This window comes from Brachyistius frenatus, unplaced genomic scaffold, assembly GCF_029030835.1.
Source record: "Brachyistius frenatus isolate BFR_SWC_R1_liver_20210118 unplaced genomic scaffold, ASM2903083v1 Contig_111, whole genome shotgun sequence".
NCBI lineage: Eukaryota > Metazoa > Chordata > Actinopteri > Embiotocidae > Brachyistius > Brachyistius frenatus.
Genome location: NW_027210710.1, coordinates 76,448 through 96,039, shown reverse-complemented (window position 1 = coordinate 96,039; position 19,592 = coordinate 76,448). Strand labels below are relative to the sequence as shown.

The 19,592-nt window shown below is 38.7% G+C and overlaps 5 protein-coding genes across 5 annotated transcripts; all 5 read right to left on the bottom strand.

Moving 5' to 3' along the window:
* Positions 1-2,384: 2,384 nt before the first annotated feature.
* LOC138629183 (odorant receptor 131-2-like) lies at positions 2,385-3,494 on the bottom strand. Its single transcript, XM_069712703.1, has 2 exons — positions 3,339-3,494; positions 2,385-3,206 (listed from the first exon to the last, which is right to left on the bottom strand). Exons 1-2 carry the CDS (start codon positions 3,492-3,494, stop codon positions 2,385-2,387), a joined length of 978 nt encoding a protein of 325 aa, XP_069568804.1.
* Positions 3,495-5,125: 1,631 nt separating this feature from the next.
* On the bottom strand, positions 5,126-6,235 carry LOC138629182 (odorant receptor 131-2-like). The gene is made up of 2 exons (XM_069712702.1): positions 6,080-6,235; positions 5,126-5,947 (listed from the first exon to the last, which is right to left on the bottom strand). The coding sequence occupies exons 1-2, from the start codon at positions 6,233-6,235 to the stop codon at positions 5,126-5,128; spliced, it is 978 nt and encodes a 325-aa protein (XP_069568803.1).
* A 1,074-nt stretch (positions 6,236-7,309) lies between these two features.
* Positions 7,310-9,358, bottom strand: LOC138629181 (odorant receptor 131-2-like). Its single transcript, XM_069712701.1, has 2 exons — positions 9,203-9,358; positions 7,310-8,113 (listed from the first exon to the last, which is right to left on the bottom strand). The coding sequence occupies exons 1-2, from the start codon at positions 9,356-9,358 to the stop codon at positions 7,310-7,312; spliced, it is 960 nt and encodes a 319-aa protein (XP_069568802.1).
* Positions 9,359-10,287: 929 nt separating this feature from the next.
* LOC138629180 (odorant receptor 131-2-like) lies at positions 10,288-11,332 on the bottom strand. The gene is made up of 2 exons (XM_069712700.1): positions 11,183-11,332; positions 10,288-11,055 (listed from the first exon to the last, which is right to left on the bottom strand). Exons 1-2 carry the CDS (start codon positions 11,330-11,332, stop codon positions 10,288-10,290), a joined length of 918 nt encoding a protein of 305 aa, XP_069568801.1.
* Positions 11,333-13,164: 1,832 nt separating this feature from the next.
* LOC138629177 (odorant receptor 131-2-like) lies at positions 13,165-14,459 on the bottom strand. Its single transcript, XM_069712696.1, has 2 exons — positions 14,310-14,459; positions 13,165-13,926 (listed from the first exon to the last, which is right to left on the bottom strand). Exons 1-2 carry the CDS (start codon positions 14,457-14,459, stop codon positions 13,165-13,167), a joined length of 912 nt encoding a protein of 303 aa, XP_069568797.1.
* Between the last annotated feature and the right edge of the window lie 5,133 nt (positions 14,460-19,592).

Sequence of the window (19,592 nt, the reverse complement as noted above, 5' to 3'; positions counted from 1 at the left end):
TCTGCAGACATTTCTTGAAATTAGATTTTCTAAATACTTCAAGATTAAATTTTTCCCTGCGTAGATTAAATTTCAGGACATGTATCATTTTGCAGCTTCTCTCTTCCCCCTCTACTCTGATATTTTTCTCCCCCACTGCCTGCATCAAATACACATGAAGTCAAAACATATCCTCGTGTTGGATATTTGATTTAAAGGCTTTCAAATTTGCCACTTTACTTTTGCAAAAATGCATCAGTGCCTGTTTTTTTTTTTTTTCCAGCCCAAAACACAAAGTAATAAACACAATGATTTAGTGGATCAACTCCAGCAGCGCTAACGGCTCCAGTCAGCTGTCAACGACCAGGACTCAAATCAATCGCAGGCAAAATGACATTTATAAAAAAAATTTAAAAAAAAATCCTATTACACAGTTTCATTGTATTTTAAAACGTTAAATATATTTACATTTTAAACCTGGTTTTGAAATGTTAATATTTGGACAGAATAAATGCAAACAAACTCGCGTTATCCTGACTTTAGTCAGAAAGTGTTTCTCACCCGTCTCTGCTGTTCGACCCGCCTGAGTTCAGGTCCGACGCCGGAGGCAGCAGCTTTATAAACACCTCGGTTCATCACAGACGGGAAGAGAGGATGATGATGATGATGATGATGATGATGATGATTATGATAGTTTATGGTTGTTACAATTCTGACAGCGAGGTTTAAGAAATGTTTTTTTATATGGGGATGTTCTGTATTATTTACATTTTTATATCGTGTTTAAATGTGGTGGTCCAGCTGAAGTCTAATGTTGGCCAGTCGCCTCCTGGCAAATGTTTTCTGACATTGTCAGTTTTCCATCCAGGTATGAAGTGCATTCAGCTAGAGCTGCAAAATTTGATCAATTATTCCCCCAAAAAAGAAGAAGGAAAATGAATTCTTGAATGAAGCAAAAAAAAAACAATCTATAAAACATTTGCTGGTTCCAGCTGGTAAAATGAGACCGATTGATGATGCTGCTGCATATTTCTGTCAAAGATTAAAACACACAAAGTTCTGACATTTTGTAGACCTTGTAAAATATTTATTGAGTTGGAGATAAATTAATCTTCAGATTAATGTGAAATAAGAATAGTTGTGAGTTTCAGCCCTAAAAGAAACGTTATGGGGCGAATGAACAGACACCAAACATGGTCTCGGTCCCGCTGAGGAGCTGAATGGATGTTATGGGGTCAGATGATGAGAGTGTTTTCTCCTGCTCCCAATCTTTATGCTAAGCTAAGATAACCATGTCTTGACTTTAGACCTAATAAACAGGCATCAGATTAAGAACAGATGTCACTCATTTTTCAAAATGTTGAATCGTTGTTTGTGACTTTTTCAATCTAAGCGCTGCATTTATCTTTGTTTTGTAGGCGCAGCTTGAGACTTCACCAGGAGGCGCTGTAACCCGATGAATGTGAGTCCAGGCTTTATTATCATGCTAACGTTGTGTTTGGTAGTTTATTGGTGGGTTTATCAGAGCTGTTGGAGTCACCTTAAAGGTCCCATATTCTACACTTGTCTGGTGTTTTATTTCTCTTGATCTCCATAAGAATATGTTTTGGTGGTTTTGAGTACAAACAAAAATCTGGAGGCCGTTTTTATGTCTTTAACATGCATTGATGTCAAAATTCAAAAGTTCCTATTTTCTGGTTAAAAGCTTTCACAAACAGGCAAACTGGAAATTTTCTTTTTGCCGTCACGAAATATGACAAACAACATCGTCAACATCCATGTAAATCAACACGGGTAAGGAGCTCGAGTTCAGGAGGTCAAAATGACTTCTACACTACATTTCTACACAGCTAGCAAACGAGTTCATTTCTTTCTTTCACCATGAACGCTGTCATATCAAGTGGCGTCAGACCTTCTGCTCTCAGCAGCCCGACAGGTGTTGAGGTGAATTTCTTCCCCCTTTAAGTTGCTCATGAACGCACCACAACATTTGATTTGAATTGGACCTTTTTGCAAATGCAGACAAATGTTCTGCCACCATAAAAAACATGATTATTTTCTAGTTTTTTCTTGTTTGACGTAAAATGATCAATATCAATTTTGTAAAGCCAAGAATATTTCTACTGCGACCACCGAGATGAATCTCATGCTGTCTTCCTGTGCTCTTTCAGGGTCGATGATTCAAACTTGATGCTGATATTTTGGTCTGATGTTCAGCAGTTTAGGGTCGAGTTTGTCCAGCTTGTTATCTTAAGTTTGGTACAGAACATCAAAATTTTGGTTTTGTGACGACGGGCTGAAATATAGCAAGAAGGCACAAGCTTGTTAAAAGTCCAAAGTCATGGACTTATTATACTGCAGTACTTTCACACCGAATAGTAAACCTGATCACTCGCAACTCTAATCTATCTAGTTTTGTGATTAGTAGAGCAGCGTGAGTTCAGCTGCAGTCTCTGGTCGGTTTCCATTCTCATTGTACACAGCAGATACTTTTTCAAATACTGTTTGAGCATCTTGTCTCGTAGCCCGTACACAATAGGACTCACACATCTGGGCAGAATCTGGATTAAAATATAGAAAAAGAAGACACCGTGCAGATAATGTCGAGGGAACCAGTAGACCAGAGCCTCTACACATAAAGCGTGTACATAAGTCAGCATAGACAGCAGCAGCTGGAAGCCATGAAGCAGGATGGTGTTTCTGGCCTTCTTTACATCTCTAGCTGCTGATTTAGCAGCGAAGAAGATCCTGAAGTAGGTGTAGAAGAGGGTGAGCCAAACACCAATTAGGAAGACTATGTAAGTAACCTCCCTTTTTTTCAAAATTATAGGATGTCGGAACAAGTTATCCTTCTGACACAATATTGTGGAATAAAATATCTCTACAGGCTCCGTTACCAGAAGAATTAAGACGTCTGGCAGATTTGAGAGTAAACTCATCACCCAAATCCAACCTATTAGAATATAAGTTCTCTTGATGGTACATAACTGAACATGTCGCAGTGGTAAACAAACAGCAATGTAGCACTCCACAGCCATCACAGCTAAATTCAGGGGAGTGTTGACGGTGGTGAGGATAGTAAACACAACAATGAGGCAACATAAGGAAACGTTGATTTTGTAGAAGACATAACTCAAGACGAACAGGCTGATTGACATCGTGAGCTGGATGATATCGTTCACTACCAGGTGGATGAAGAGGATGTAACGAGGATTCATGTAAAATATCTGAAAGAAAAAAAGAGAAGAAACGACAAATTTTTACTTGAATCCATCTCCTTCTACGATTAATAATTACTGATAATTTCATACTAATGATGCAGTAACAACACTATTAATCCTGGTGGTAATAACCCTGACCTGGTGTTTGGTGAAGGTGTGAATCAGCGTGCCGTTGATGTAGCTGATGGTGAGGCCCAGAGCCACCAACAGCACATTTTTGGCCACAGCTGAATCTCTGGAGTCTCGATAACTCGCACTGTCCGACACGTTGTAGTTATAAGATGAGAAATTCATGATTTTAAGGTCCCGCCAAGCCCCTTTTTACAGAAGACAGAATAATATATAACAACTCTTCTCTTTAATGTTCATATTTGTACTAAAAAGCAAAACATTTAATGTGCTGTACTTTGTACCAAAACATCCTTTTTTTTCTTAGAGTTAATATAACAACAACAACCCATCTTTACTTTTGTCAGTAAAATCATTCATCTATCAATGTATCCGCTATTAATTTATATTTTGCATTTTCATAAATATTTCACAAAGTCAATAACCAGCTGTACTTTAACAACAATTGCATATAAAGCATTTAGATTTGTTTCTATGGTGGAAAGCTTTTTTCAAACTGAGATCACCACATGAACAGATCACATATGTGGAAGTAAACAGACAAAAAAAGTTTGAAATTCGACCAAAAATGACAAAAACAGATGAAAAAGTCTTTCATGTAACGTTCAAAGATCTATTTTTTTTTATTCATATCTCAATTAGAGCAAGTTTACTTGTGCTCTTTTAAGATAAGAAGTTCAGCAGTTCAACATGTGGTAATCTAGTTGTTGAATTGTATGAAGAGAGATGCCTTAGTTGGATTTGCTGAGTCGAGCATTAAATGCACATAAAGAGGATAATCCAATACTGCACTACCACAGTGTGATAGCAGCATAGAGGAGGAGCACAGAAGACGTAGTTACCTGGAGTCGAGTATCTCCGTCTCCCCGTTTGACCTGTCGAGAAATGCGTTTGAAATGAGTGTGATGTCTTTATATGAAGCAGGTTGATGCATCGGTCCTCCTGAATGTTGGCGATGATGTCACCGTTATCTCCTACTGTGGATGAGTTAGTTGTCTGTGGGTAAATGCTCCCCGGCCTGGTTACTGTCAGTCAAAACCTTTTTTTTTTTTTTTTTACATCAGAATTCATGTATTTTATATTCATGTTTGGGAACTGAGGAGAGCACTTGCTGGAGTTTTGAAAGTATAGTGTTGTCCCATTCTTGACTGATTTTAGGATTTCCGCTGCTCAACAGTTTGTGATCTCCTTTGTGGTGTTTTTTTGTTTCATTATGCGCCACATGTTTTCAGTGGGTGACAGGTCTGGACTGTAAGCAGGCCAGTTTACTCTCCTACGGAGCCTTGCTGTTGTAATCCGGTCAGATCACAGTTTGGAATTGTTTTGCTGAAACAAACAAGGCTTTCCCTAAAAACAATAAAAAATAAAGACGTTGTGTGGATGGCCGCACATGTTGCTGCAAAACCTGAATATATCATTCAACGTTAATGGTTCCTTCCAGATGTAAAAGCCACCCATGCCATGCGCCCCCTCATATCATCACGCATGCTGGCTTTTGAACTGTGCGCTGATAACAAGCCGAGTGGTCCCTCTTCTCTTACCTCGGAGAATGCGGCGTCCATGATTTCCCCCCCAAAAAGTCAAATTTTGATTTAATACACAAGAGGACAATTTTACACTTTACTTTGTTCCATCTTAAATGAGCTCGGGCACAGAGAAGACGACGGCGTTTCTGGATCTTCTTTATTTATGCTTCAGAATATAAGAGGACACAATCTAAAATCACAACGTAACGTACCAAATGCACTACAGTAACTTCACACCGAATAATCAAGCAATTCGCTCGCAACTCTAATCTATCTAGTTTTGTGATTAGTAGAGCAGCGTGAGTTCAGCTGCAGTCTCTGGTCGGTTTCCATTCTCATTGTACACAGCAGATACTTTTTCAAATACTGTTTGAGCATCTTGTCTCGTAGCCCGTACACAATAGGACTCACACATCTGGGCAGAATCTGGATTAAAATATAGAAAAAGAAGACACCGTGCAGATAATGTCGAGGGAACCAGTAGACCAGAGCCTGTAAACACAAAGGATATACATAGGTCAGCATAGACAGCAGCAGCTGGAAGCCATGAAGCAGGATGGTGTTTCTGGCCTTCTTTACATCTCTAGCTGATGATTTAGCAGCGAAGAAGATCCTGAAGTAGGTGTAGAAGAGGGTGAGCCAAACACCAATTAGGAAGACTATGTAAGTAACCTCCCTTTTTTTCAAAATTATAGGATGTCGGAACAAGTTATCCTTCTGACACAATATTGTGGAATAAAATATCTCTACAGGCTCCGTTACCAGAAGAATTAAGACGTCTGGCAGATTTGAGAGTAAACTCATCACCCAAATCCAACCTATTAGAATATAAGTTCTCTTGATGGTACATAACTGAACATGTCGCAGTGGTAAACAAACAGCAATGTAGCACTCCACAGCCATCACAGCTAAATTCAGGGGAGTGTTGACGGTGGTGAGGATAGTAAACACAACAATGAGGCAACATAAGGAAATGTTGATTTTGTAGAAGACATAACTCAAGACGAACAGGCTGATTGACATCGTGAGCTGGATGATATCGTTCACTACCAGGTGGATGAAGAGGATGTAACGAGGATTCATGTAAAATATCTGAAAGAAAAAAAGAGAAGAAACGACAAATTTTTACTTGAATCCATCTCCTTCTACGATTAATAATTACTGATAATTTCCTACTAATGATGCAGTAACAACACTATTAATCCTGGTGGTAATAACCCTGACCTGGTGTTTGGTGAAGGTGTGAATCAGCGTGCCGTTGATGTAGCTGATGGTGAGGCCCAGAGCCACCAACAGCACATTTTTGGCCACAGCTGAATCTCTGGAGTCTCGATAACTCGCACTGTCCGACACGTTGTAGTTATAAGATGAGAAATTCATGATTTTAAGGTCCCGCCAAGCCCCTTTTTACAGAAGACAGAATAATATATAACAACTCTTCTCTTTAATGTTCATATTTGTACTAAAAAGCAAAACATTTAATGTGCTGTACTTTGTACCAAAACATCCTTTTTTTTTCTTAGAGTTAATATAACAACAACAACCCATCTTTACTTTTGTCAGTAAAATCATTCATCTATCAATGTATCTGCTATTAATTTATATTTTGCATTTTCATAAATATTTCACAAAGTCAATAACTAATAAATTCATGCAGATGATTTGAGGCTCCTGCCAGACAAAATAATACATGAAATATTCCATCTTTAATCTTCATAGTAATGTTATTATTATTTTTTTTTGGTACCAAAAACATCCTCATCTTATTATTGTGAAGGTTTTCTGCACAGACAGGGAACACAACTACAACTCATTTACACCTTTTTTAATTGTAAGTCATCCATCCATCAATGTACCTGTCCTATATTTACATTCACATACAACATTTAGTTTGGTCTTTCTTTAGTAGATATCTTGGATAGACAATCTGTAAAAACAGTTAACAGCTTTTCTAAATACACAGCTTAACTATCAGGTTTACACTTGGATAAAAAAAATGATAAATTATTGAAGTGAAGCAAACAGTTCAATACTGACCTCAGAGGATGGATTCAGATCTGGAGATAAATCTGCCTCGACATGATTGTGGTTCTGCATTTCAAATATTTGTATACAGCAGGTTGAGTGAGGACGTACGTACTCTGTGGGTGTGTGGACCACGAATTAATGACCCGAGAGAATATTTAAAATCTTATGCAATTAACTTCTATTGTCCTGCTTACTTTGGAAAACAATTTAACGTGTGAAGCACCTTCCCTGTCATCATGTTGTTATTTACATCCCTCCTGACTGCTGGTAGGAGTTTAATAATAGTTCCTTAAAAAAAATAATAAGTTACCTTCAGAAGCAGTAAACCACAATAAAGAGTAAAAATAGAAATTCAATTGCACATCATTTTCACATAAAAAGTCAGTTGTTTTTTTAAAAATCTGTGAATCCAAAACAAACATGATTTTATGAATCTATCTTCAGCGTGTTCTCAGGACGGATGATGTTAACGGTTACTGCACATACGAGATACCTCTTGAAGTGCTTCCTGAACGTTACGTCCCGTAGTCCGTAGATAATAGAGCTCGCACAACGAGGAAGAATCTGGTAAATTATAAACGTTACAAAATGGATGGATGTTATTCCTCCGGGGAACAAATATACGAGGAACTGGATGAACATGGGTTGCACGTAGACCATCATGGTCAACAGCACCTGAAGGCCGTGAAGCAGGATGGTGTTTCTGGCCTTTTTAGCGTCTGCGTTTGCAGCTTTGGCTGCAAACAAAATTCTGAAGTACGTGTAGAAGAGAACGATCCAAACCACCACCAGGAACAAAGCGTGGGACGCATCCCTCTTCTTCATACTGTAGCTGCTCCTGAACACTCGGTCCCTCTGGCAGAACACTCTGCTGTGGAGGAACGCAGGAGGCTCAGTGGCCAACATGATGAAGACATCCGGCAGGACGGAAAGGGAACTTATTGCCCAAATTATGCCAATAATAACATGCGTTCTTTTGACTGTACATATGTAGTTATAGCGGAGGGGAATGCAGACGGAGACATAGCACTCCGCCGCCATGAAAGCCAGATTCAGAGGAGTGTTCTGTGTGGTGACGATGGCCGGCAGGACGAGGAGCACGCAGAGGGAGGTGTAGATACTCTGGAAGGCGTAGGTGAGGATGAAGAGGGAGACGCTGGTGGTCAGCTGGATCATGTTGTTCAGCGCCAGGTGGATTAAAAGGATGTAGCGAGGGTTCAAATAGAAGATCTGAATGGAGAGGCAGGAGTCAGGTTAGATTACACCGTTACACATGTTCACCTGCAGAACAGTAGATCACAAGTCTGTCCACTCACCTGACCAGCGTTTCTCTCTTTTTAAATATTTGTATTCATCCTAAACCACCACAGTAGTGCCATTAAATACAGTTATTAAACGGTGTATAAAAGGGAGCGGTGTTGTTTTACATTGTTATTTGTTACCTTGTTATCTATATAAAGTCATTTATAAGTATTTCCACAGTCTAGATTGCAGTTTCAATATTAGTGTGTCTCATACGAGTGTATCATTTTGTCAAGTGGGAAACGAGATAATTAATGTTCACGCAAAAATGATTTACAAGATGTTACATTAAGTTGAATTTCATCGGTTATTAACTTTTTAAGAACCGGTCTGAAAAGAGCAGATATGACGATGCAGAGGGGAAAAAAAGAGGAAGGGAAAGGCACAAATCTAGAGTCAGCATGTTGGCATGAAGGATATTGCAAATCAAAATGATTTAGTTTTTTTTTTTTTTTACCAAAAACTATCAAAAAATGATTTGTTTTGATAATCAATTCATAATTTCATTAAGTTTTTCAAGTGCCCTGATTTCTGGTTCCAGTTGGTCCACATTCAGGGATCATAATTGTAAAAAGCTCCTTTTCTTCTGTCTGTATTGTGTCTAAATTTACTACCTACTACTGTTTACTGCAACAGTGACGGGCATTTCTATCGCTCTTTCTTTTTCTTTTTTAAAGAGAAAACAATTAGTTGATTAATCTAGAATATATAACATTGTCATCTCATGTTTTACAGACACTGGATGAAAATATCTAATAGTAATTAAATATCACTGATTAGATATTTTACCTTTTGTTCTTGCCTATTTTTCCAAGTAGACATTCAGATATTGGGGAAAAGAGGAAGATTTGATATTGAATTAAATCTTTTTTTTATTTTTTTTAACTATGTTTACAGCAACAACAATATGACACTTCTCATGAATAACTTGAATCTCTACATAAAACAAGTCACGTTTTGAAGCCACATCATATACATTCACTGTTCACTCAGAAAGGAGTAGATATGAAACCCTACGTGATGCTGGTTGAACGTGTGGACCATGGTGGCGTTAATGTACACGATGGTGACGCCGAGGACGACAACGGTCACGGTTTTGCCGACAGCTGTAACTAAGGTGTCCCGGAGGTTCACCGATCCCGTCGCGTTACCGTCCTTGGTGGAGAAATTCATGTCGGCATCTGAGGAACATGTTTCAAAGGCAGAAGACGTAAAATATCATGATGAAATATCATCTGAAAACAATCGCTTTGACCGCGTTGAAAACTTCAATATTAAAAGTCATCTTCATGTGTTTGTAAGTAGTCCAGTGAAGCAAACAGGTAAATCTACTGACCTCAGGTGATGGCTGCAGATGTGGATCTTAATGTGCACTGGGATGAGTGCTCTGTTGCATTAGTTTATATAATAAATGCACACTGAACACGTGTTCATGCTTCTGATTTGAAACATGTGGCAGAGCAGCCTGATGATTGGTTCACGCTGATGTTAATTACAGCTTCACAGATATCCGTCTCAATTTAAACTAGATTTGATTTTAGATAACAAAAATCTACAGTATACAAATGTTGAAATAAATTTGTACAGATAATTGTGTGAACAACATTTTGGGGAGTTAGCTGAGGAGATCGAACAGTTCAATGAATATAATCCCATTTCCAAAATGTTGGGAAGCGATGTGACAAAAAACTGATTGTGTTGATTTGAAAATCATGGAAACTTATATTTAATTGAAAAATAGACCAAAGACGACAACATGTTGAAAAGGAGAAATTTTATTGTTTCATGAAAAATATATGCTTATTTTTAATTTGATGGCAACAACATGTTTCCAAAACGTTGTGACAGGATCATGTTGACCACCGTGTTGCTTCACCTGTTGTTTTTACAACACTCTGTAAACATTTGGGAACTGAGGGGCCAGCTGCTGTTTTCCAGTTGCAGTTGGAGTTTTGAAAGTGAGATTTTGTCCCATTCTTGTCTGAATTTAAAAACGCAATCTTATGCACACAAACCTAAATGTTCAAGTCTTTTCATTTTGTTCATATTTATTTAAACATGCTGGTAGTTGACCAAAGTTTGACAGACCGTTTGTTGCTTGTCTAATGTACGTAGAGTTTGCACAACAGATGCTCTTTCAAGAACTTCCTGAAAGTATTGTCTCTAATGCCGTAGATGATTGGACTCAGGGATCGTGGCAGGATCTGTATAGTAATATAAATCACAAAGAGGGAGTCGATGGAGTTTTTGGGGAACCTTCGCTGCAGCGCGTCCATCAGCTGGGGAGACACGTATGAAGCCATACAAAGCAGCAGCTGGAAGCCGTGAAGGACGATCGTGTTTCTGGCTTTTTTAGCATCTTTGCTTGCTGATTTTGCAGCGAACAAGACTTTGAAGTAAGTGTAAAAGATGGTGAGCCAAACTACGATCAGAAACAGCAGATAGGTGATGTCTCTCTTCTGGACAATGAGGGGACTCGGGAAGACGGTTTGTCTGAGACAGAAGACTCGCGAGTGAAAGAAGTCCAGCGGCTGCGTGGCCAACGTGATGAAGAGGTCGGGAAGGACGGACAGCACGCTGGTGGTCCAGATCAAAGCGATCCACACTGTTGTCTTTCTGACGGTGCAGATGTGAGCGTGACGGAGGGGGAAGCAGACGGCGATGTAGCACTCCACCGCCATGCAGGCCAGGTTCAGGGGCGTGTTCTCGGTGGTGAAGAGGGCGATCAGGATGAAGATGCAGCAGACGGAGACGTGGATCTTGTAGACGGTGTAGCTGAGGACGAAGAGGACGGCGGTCAGCGTCACCTGGATGATATCGTTGACCACCAGGTGGATGAAGAGGATGTAGCGAGGGTTCGTGTAGAAGATCTGCAGACAGGAAAAGCACACAAAGAGAGAACGTTCAGAAATAGTCCAAAACCAACGTGTGACGTAAAGCAAAGACATTAAACATCTTCTGTAGATGTATTGTAAGTGTTGTCCAGAGTGACAGGACCTGGTGTTTGCTGAAGGTGTGAACGAGACTTCCATTGATGTAGTTGATGGAGATGCTGAGAACCACAACGATCAAATTCTTGGTGACGGCTTTACTGAAGGAGTCTCGAGGTTGTAAGGTCGCAGTCACGTCGGCCGACGACACGTTCATGTCTTCAAATCTGAAAAATACAGCTCAAATATTCTTTGATCATTAGTAAATATTTACTGTGATAGCAGACTTCCACAAAGGATATTATTAGGCGGTGATTTTAAAACACTAACTTCCTGAAGATCAGAAACACGTCGACTGAAAGAATGAGCACTGAAACAAATCGGACATTTTTAGTTGAGTCACACTTAAAGAAAAGTAAATTATTTCAGAAAGGTGCGTCGACACATAAGACAACATCAGTGAAATGTTCATGTTTCTGTGTCACTGCAAAAATTCAACAATTGTAATCTTTAAAAGTGTTTAGTTGCAGGAAATGGGCCCTAAAATAATAATTGTAGTAAAACTAGTACAACCAGAGCTTTGAATACTTATTTGCAATTCAAATACAAAAGCAACAGGGAAAACAAAACATGCTCCAATAATTAGCAGTAGCCATAAAGTTAACAAAATAATAATGATAAAACAATGATAATAATAACAAATAATGTTTAATATTTCATCAATATACAGTAAACATGATGGCCTGTCATCTACTCGTATCCCTCAATACATCTTCCAATCTTAAAGAGTGAAAGCATTAACTGGTGGATTCACCTTTTAACCAACTTTAAACTGAATCATCAACAGGTCATGTTTACATTAACAGTAGAGGGACAATGATGAATCCAGAATCACATTTAAGACTGCTTCTTAAAGCCCCTAAAAAACATGTACTCATTCTTCATAATCCAATTTTAAAAGTTTGAGGAAAAAAGGCTGAAATCTGTCGTGAGCTTTGTTACAGTTTTCAGTAAAGACAGGATCTCTGAAGGATCTCCATGTTGTTGAAAAGCAGTGTTGTAGTGATTTAAGTTTTTAGCATGAACTCAGAGAATCACAGCTTCATTCAGTTACGTTAGATTTGTTCTAAAGAGCGGCAGACAGCAGGAAAGAAACATGAACAATACACTACAAACATAAACAACAGAACAACGTTGTTCCACCTTCACAGTGAAATATGAGTGAAGTCAGAACCGAACAGCAGCTTTTAAAATGTGACGATGTTCTTACCCGAGTTCATGAGTTCAAACAGCAACGAGACGAGACGGGAAATATCAGCTTTTATATCCTCTGTTGTTGGAGGATACCGTGTGTGTGTGTGTGTGTGTGTGTGTGTGTGTGTGTGTGTGTGTGTGTGTGTGTGTGTGTGTGTGTGTGTGTGTGTGTGTGTGTGTGTGTGTGTGTGTGTGTGTGTGTGTGTGTCTCTCTGAGGATGAATGTGAACTTTCAAAGTTTGTACAAACATAAAAAAAAGTTCATTGTTAAGGCAGAGTGAACATTTGTGACAAATTCATTTGAAGAAATTTCCTCAAGGCATTCCTGAAATGTTGTGCGTACAAGCAGTGGTCCGTGTTAGGGGACAGTGAACTTGACCTTTGACCTATTCAAATTTTATCAGTTCATTATTGGTACAAAATGAATGTTTGAATAAATTCTCTCAACGCGTTCTTGAGATATTGCATTCACGAGAACGGTGCGGACCTTTAGGAGGGACGTGAGGTCACAGTGACCTTGAACCTTGACCTTTGACCCCCAAAATCTCTTCAGGTCATCCTTGGTATCGAGTGAATGGTCTTGCCAAATTTAAAGAGATTCGCTCGGGGAGTTCTTGAGATATATCGTGTTCACGAGAACGGGACGTCTTGGTTTTCACTCATCAAAAGATAAACAACTTGTTTGCCACAATTAAATAACACAAACATTTTGTTATCGGTAACTATGAGTTGGAGTCGAGGTCTCAGGATCCGACTCGTGTAAAGCTCTTTTAAAGGAGGATTTCATTCTTACTGTCAGTTCACTTTACATAACAGATACCTCTTCAGGTGCTTCCTGAATGTTTTGTCTCTGATGCCGTAGATGATCGGACTGATGGATCGAGGCAAAACCTGAATGATGATATAACAAACAAATAAGGAGTCGGCATAATTCTTGGGGAACAGCTGCTGCAGCAGCTGTTTCAGCAGGGGGTCTGCGTATGTCGCCATGCACAGCAGCACCTGGAAACCGTGCAGCAGGATGGTGTTTCGGGCCTTTTTAGCATCCCTGCTTGCGTTTTTTGCGGTAAACAGGATTCTGAAGTACGTATAGAAGATAACAAACCAGACGAGGACCAGGTACACGGTGTAGGTGACGTCCCTCTTCCTGATGACGTGGGGATTTCGAAAGGCCGTTTCTCGGAGGCAAAACACGCGGGAATGAAAGAAGTCCAGCGGCTCTGTGGCCAAGGACACGAAGAGGTCGGGAAGAACAGACGAGACGCTGGTGGTCCAGATCAAAGCGATCAGAACCAGCGTTCTTCTGACGGTGCAGATGTGAGCGTGACGGAGGGGGAAGCAGACGGCGATGTAGCACTCCACCGCCATGCAGGCCAGGTTCAGGGGCGTGTTCTCGGTGGTGAAGAGGGCGATCAGGATGAAGATGCAGCAGACGGAGACGTGGATCTTGTAGACGGTGTAGCTGAGGACGAACAGCGTGACGGTCAGCGTCACCTGGATGATGTCGTTGACCACCAGGTGGAAGAACAGGATGTAGCGAGGGTTCGTGTAGAAGATCTGAGGGCCGCAAGAAGTCTGTTAGGGATTCAAACTCCTTCGCAAAAAACCTGCTTTTCTGAAAAATAGTACGAGCTGTCATACATGAAAACCTTTCAAATGTTAACTCGTAATAGAAAAGGAGAACATTTCACAACTGCTGACTCCTCACAAATCTTTTATAATGTTTTTATAAAATCCCAAAAACATGGTGAGAATTTTCTGATTTAGCAATTTCAGGAATCACAAACTCCTTTTACTCTTATGTCTTATCAATAATTTAAGTTGATCAATTTCAAGCCAGAACATCTAGCATTGGATTTTGGTGTCACGTAAATTTTTTTACATTTTATATATTAAATATTACTTTTGTAAATGTATTTTCAGTCGAAGGAAAGTCTGACCTGGTGTTTGCGGAAGGTTTGAATGAGTCCTGCATTGATGTAGTTGATGGAAATGCCAAGAACCAAAACGATCACGTTCTTGGTCACAGCTTTGGCGAAAGAATCTCGGTACTCGATGACTACGGTCACGTTGGTGGACGGCACGTTCATCTCTGGAAGAACTGCAGAAAACACGACTCAGCAGTATCAGAAAATATGTGTGTGTAAATATATGTGTATATATGTATATGTGTATATATATGTATATATATGTATTATTATTATGATGATCAGTTACAATAACATCAAGAGGATTTCTATGTTATTTCTATGTTATAATAACACTTTATTATAGGCCAAATTGAAATTTGAAACAATTTAGAAATTTAAAGTATGTTTGCAAAGTCTCCCTTTTGGAAATAAATAAAATGTCTGAATGTAAAAGCAGGATTTTACTGTTGTAGTTGGTTGAGGTGGAGATTTTTAGAACTATAACTATTTATTTTTAATATGGATTTTCTTGCAGATTTTTTTCTCTGTTAATTGACTGATTGTTTGGTTTAAAAAAAAAATTGAAAATAGCGACACAAGTACCCTAAATAATTATCGAAGATGTAGCTGAGAGCCTAGAAATCTGGAAAACTATTTCAATAGCATATTTAATAATCCAAGATTTAAACCTTTGCATGTTTTCTTTTCTGTTGGCACAAACTTTAATCTGCATGGAGGCATTCTGGCACATCGGAGATCGGAGATATGATCTGTCTCGCTTCCGTGTCTCGATGTTAATCACGTTAATAGTCAAACTATGCTTCACACACGTGTTTAATTCAGTGTTAGGCTCCATTAAAGCTCGACCTCTCTGAGTCGCGACCCCCCTCATCACAGCGTGTTCACCTGAACACCCGTCTCAGGTTTCACACGCCTTCAACACAACCGATTCTCCACAAACCATCTGGTGACACGCAGGTTAGCAACCGCAAAGTCATGTGACAACCCGACACACAACACACTCTGACAGCTGGAGCATGACAGTTTATATATTTATATATATATATAGAAAACACGACTCAGCAGTATACATATATATGTATTCATAATAAGTAATCTAGTTAAAAAAGACCTTTAATACTACCATTGTTGTCAGGAGATAAAAGCTTTAAACATTTATTTCCTTCCAAGAGTAAAAAAAATCAAAGCTGTGCTCACCTCAGGATCAGGGTGTCAACGTGAAAGATGGAAATCAATGTGTTGTTATTTGGAATTGAAGTGAATGCGTTTATAATCTAGGAGCGTTCAAAAAGCTTATTTAATCATTTTCACTGAATCTTTGTGTGCAAACTATCCAAAAAACAAGTTCATTATTAAAAAATTATAGCACATACAAGTATTGAGACGATCACTGAATTAGATTATCAGTCTTTCAAATGTTATCATCAGAGTTGTAACGGCAAAATTAGTTCAAACAGCGTAAATGTTTTGCTGTCGATCATTTTTGAAGAACACGTCATCCAGCAGAATCAGGATTGTGTTCCTGGTTGAATGAAGTTAAAGGATGAAATATCCTGCAACAGAAAAAAATAAACAACAATAACCACATCAAAAACCAAGCAAACAAAATAAACCACATCAGAACCCAGTGTAGGTTAAAGTTGTTAAAACAATATAAACTAGGTGATGATAATCATGTCGTTATCATCTCAATACTTTAGTAGCTCAAATTGGACATATTTCAAACCTCCTAACTACGTAGTACTCACCTTGGTTGATCTGTTTACACTCAACCACCAACGCTGCATCAGACTTTATATGAGATGTGGTCACCAATCATATCAGGGTTCAGGGGTGTGTAGTCATGGTGTGTATGCACCTGTGTATATGTGCAGTTTGTGCACACACATATTAGCAGTTTGAAGATATACCAGCACAAGTACATATAGTTATAAAATTACTTTAGACAAACGTACCAGAGACCTCATAAAAGAGTTCGTAGCTTCAGGTCTGTAAAATGGTTCTGATCCAGAAGTGTCTTCAGCTGCAATACCAGCGAGTGCCACTAGAGGTCGGCTCCAAAAAGCCTCCGGCTCCATAGACTCCCATTCAACTTCTCTCATCAAATCCAAAGTGAATAAAATGTGTCCATCAGTTATCTCGGTGTTGTTAGCTAAAGTCACTCCTTCTTCTTAGTTTTCTGGAGGTCCATCTGAAAATAATCCCTCATTCATTAGAAAGCTCAGCTCGTCCAAATATGGTCACTTCCTGCTCCAAACCGCTCCGAAGTAGCAAAGATGGCGACGGACAGAATCTGAACTGGAGGCTTCATAACTGATTAGATTGTAGTGATCAAAGGTCAGAGGTCACCGTGACCTCACAAAACACGTTTTGTGGCCGTAACTTCAGATCTCCAATTAGGACGAAATGTCTTAAAGCATTATATCAAGAAGTGATGGCATTTAATATCTGAAAGGTCAAAGGTCAACTTCACTGACATTGAAATGTGTAAAAAAAACAAAAATGTTTCCTGTCCATTTTTCAACAGCGTAACTGAAGAACAGAAGGAGACCGTGGACACATTTCACAGCTTTATTGACCGAACACGTGAACACGCGAACACGTATGAGGATTTTGACTTGTTTTTGTTTCTCTGAGTTTACACACTCAAACAGCTGACAACATACAGCAAAACAAACTTTGTCAAAAAACTAAGATTTTGCCTCCTTCCTTAGACTCTGTTAGACTCTTAGAATGTTTCATCTGATCTTTTCATTGTGTTTATCCAGTTTATATAAAATAATAGAATTAATAGATTTAATAGTCTTCACTGCAAATATTATATAAATCTGGACAGACATGAATGTAAACTTCAACTTCACTGCTTGGCGGAGGCAAAAGATTCTAGTTTCCGTTGATAAATATATTTCTAACTTTGTGTCTTTAACTCTCCAACTTCAGTCTTCAGTGTTGCTCCAGTAAACTTGTTGTCACTTTCCACCGCCGAGACTTTGGGAGCATCCCGACCTTCACGGGATCCCTCGGTGCATTCAGGCTTCAACCCTCATTAGGCCCCTGACGGTAAAGGACACACACACACACACACACACACACACACACACACACACACACACACACACACACACACACACACACACACACACACACACACACACACACACACACACACACACACACACACACACACACACACACACACACACACACACAGATGAGGCAGCTTGTTGTTTTTATCAGCATCAAAGGGATTCATTAAAAGTGTCTTCTGAGATGGTTCCTCATCACTGACATCAAAAACAATCTGCAATCACTGTCGGTGACATTTAAGATAATTATTTACTTTAAATGTCTGTTTTTGTAAGTTGTACACAAGTTGCAGCGCTCGGTGGAAAACAGCTGATTAAGTTCTCTGACATTTACCTGAAAACAATGAATTATTCTCTGTGGACCAAAGCTGCTAATCCATAAGGAGAACATCTTTGTTGCTCATTTGTTTGACTTTAATTAACTTTGAATATGAAAACAATCAACAGAAACTTCGCATTTTGTTTGTGATGATCAAAACTTTTCTTTGAGCTTCAAACTGAAGGAAAGATTTGAAGTTCATGAAGCGTTTACAGCATCTTCAGTTCTCTGCTTTCATCCTCAATCACACATTTTCATTTATGTCATTCATCGTTTAGAGTTAAAATGTTCGTTTATAAATTGATGAGTCAACAGGTTTCTGTAAAACTAAAAACTAAAACGGCAAAGATAAAATAAGAATAGTTATAGTTTCTTTTATTTCCTTGAACATTTCAAGAGCTGGAAGGATTAATTGATTAATTGTACTCCAGAAAACTAATTTGATGATTGATTATTTTTAATTAATTTCATTACGAAACATTTTCGTATTCGGTTTTTAATTTCTATCTTTGTAAACTGAGCATTTTTTTTGTCTTTGAACAGTCTAAACATGACATTTGATTGAGGGCACCTGTGATGCAGGAAACATGTGAACGATCCTTTTCTTTTCTTTAAACAATATCTGACATTTGAAAATTAAAAGATGAATTAATTATTTATGAAAATAAATTAATCAGAAAAGAAAACGATAGTTATTTGCAGCCATAATCTGAATGTCAACCTGGGCTCCTGGAAACAGATCAATCATGTATTGAGTTATTCATGTTTACGTTGTTATAATTCTGTAAAAATTCACTATTTTCTGAGATGAATCTGAAATTTTGATAAGTAATAAAAGTAATAGTTTGTTGTAGCCCAACTTTATTTCAGAGCTTTGAGTAAAACTTGTTGTTTGAAAACAGAAACGGGAACAAACAGGTGTTGCGTCGGTCTGCTGAGAGTTTGTGTTTGAAGGTCAGAGTCGCTGATGAAGCTCTTTGTTGGAGAGTAAGTGATCTCCAGGGAGCTGCTCTTTAATCACAGCTCACCGGGGATTCCTTCCGGTCCTCCGCGCCTCGCTGAGTTCACCGGTTCACCTTTGGAGAATTCACTTTGGTCATCAGGGCACTCGTTGCTGTGAAAACGTAACTTCATGAAGTTTGAGGCTCAAAACTTGACTTGACTTCACTCATTTAACTTTTTAATCAGATTATCAGACAATTTCTAAAAGCCTAAAAAAAAAAAAAAAAAAAAAAAAAAGCCTGTCTCATTTTTTATAAATTGAGAACTCCTGTCTTGGAGGTTTTGATGACTTTGTTAATGAATTATTTAATGTTGATAGAATAAAAAAGACAGTATAGGCTCTACTGACTGGTTTTAATCCTGTAGGGACGAACATCCGAGGATCTCGGTCACAAATCATCCAGTTAGAAGCCAGTCGGCACAAATACATCATTGTAAAGTCTTTTTTTTGAGCAGGAAATAGTTTTAAACATTTTAAAAACATTATTTTTTGACTCAGCTTTATGGGCGTGTACTGTAGTGATTACTGAAGGAGCCCACCAAGCACAGGGCCAGGGAATCTGTTTATCATAGTATTATTAATATATATGTTTTACACTTTTTTCAAACAGATTTCTAATCATTTTAAAGACATTTCTTGAAATTATCAAATTAATTTGGTATTAAATTAGAGATTAAAAAGCTGCCTGATAATAACTCGACTGCAGCTCCACCAAATCTGATGCCACAGAAATGAAGCTCGTATCTGTTCCTCTAACGCCCTCACGGAGCCTTTTACCTTGATACTGTTTTCTTTCAGCTGTCTGTGATTGTTGATTTGTGGTCAGCGGGTCATTATAGTAACTGTTTGGAGAAATCTGTTGATAAAATGACTTCCAAATGAAG

What these genes read in the sequence shown, in the direction of transcription:
- LOC138629182 (XM_069712702.1), bottom strand. Translation starts at nt 6,235, where the DNA reads ATGAATTTCTCATCTTATAACTACAACGTGTCGGACAGTGCGAGTTAT. An exon ending in ACACCTTCACCAAACACCAG is followed by an intron (nt 5,948 to 6,079) that starts GTCAGGGTTATT and finishes TTTTTCTTTCAG; the next exon opens with ATATTTTACATGAATCCTCG.
- LOC138629180 (XM_069712700.1), bottom strand. Translation starts at nt 11,332, where the DNA reads ATGAACGTGTCGTCGGCCGACGTGACTGCGACCTTACAACCTCGAGAC. An exon ending in ACACCTTCAGCAAACACCAG is followed by an intron (nt 11,056 to 11,182) that starts GTCCTGTCACTC and finishes TCCTGTCTGCAG; the next exon opens with ATCTTCTACACGAACCCTCG.
- LOC138629183 (XM_069712703.1), bottom strand. Translation starts at nt 3,494, where the DNA reads ATGAATTTCTCATCTTATAACTACAACGTGTCGGACAGTGCGAGTTAT. An exon ending in ACACCTTCACCAAACACCAG is followed by an intron (nt 3,207 to 3,338) that starts GTCAGGGTTATT and finishes TTTTTCTTTCAG; the next exon opens with ATATTTTACATGAATCCTCG.
- LOC138629177 (XM_069712696.1), bottom strand. Translation starts at nt 14,459, where the DNA reads ATGAACGTGCCGTCCACCAACGTGACCGTAGTCATCGAGTACCGAGAT. An exon ending in AAACCTTCCGCAAACACCAG is followed by an intron (nt 13,927 to 14,309) that starts GTCAGACTTTCC and finishes TGCGGCCCTCAG; the next exon opens with ATCTTCTACACGAACCCTCG.
- LOC138629181 (XM_069712701.1), bottom strand. Translation starts at nt 9,358, where the DNA reads ATGAATTTCTCCACCAAGGACGGTAACGCGACGGGATCGGTGAACCTC. An exon ending in ACACGTTCAACCAGCATCAC is followed by an intron (nt 8,114 to 9,202) that starts GTAGGGTTTCAT and finishes CTCTCCATTCAG; the next exon opens with ATCTTCTATTTGAACCCTCG.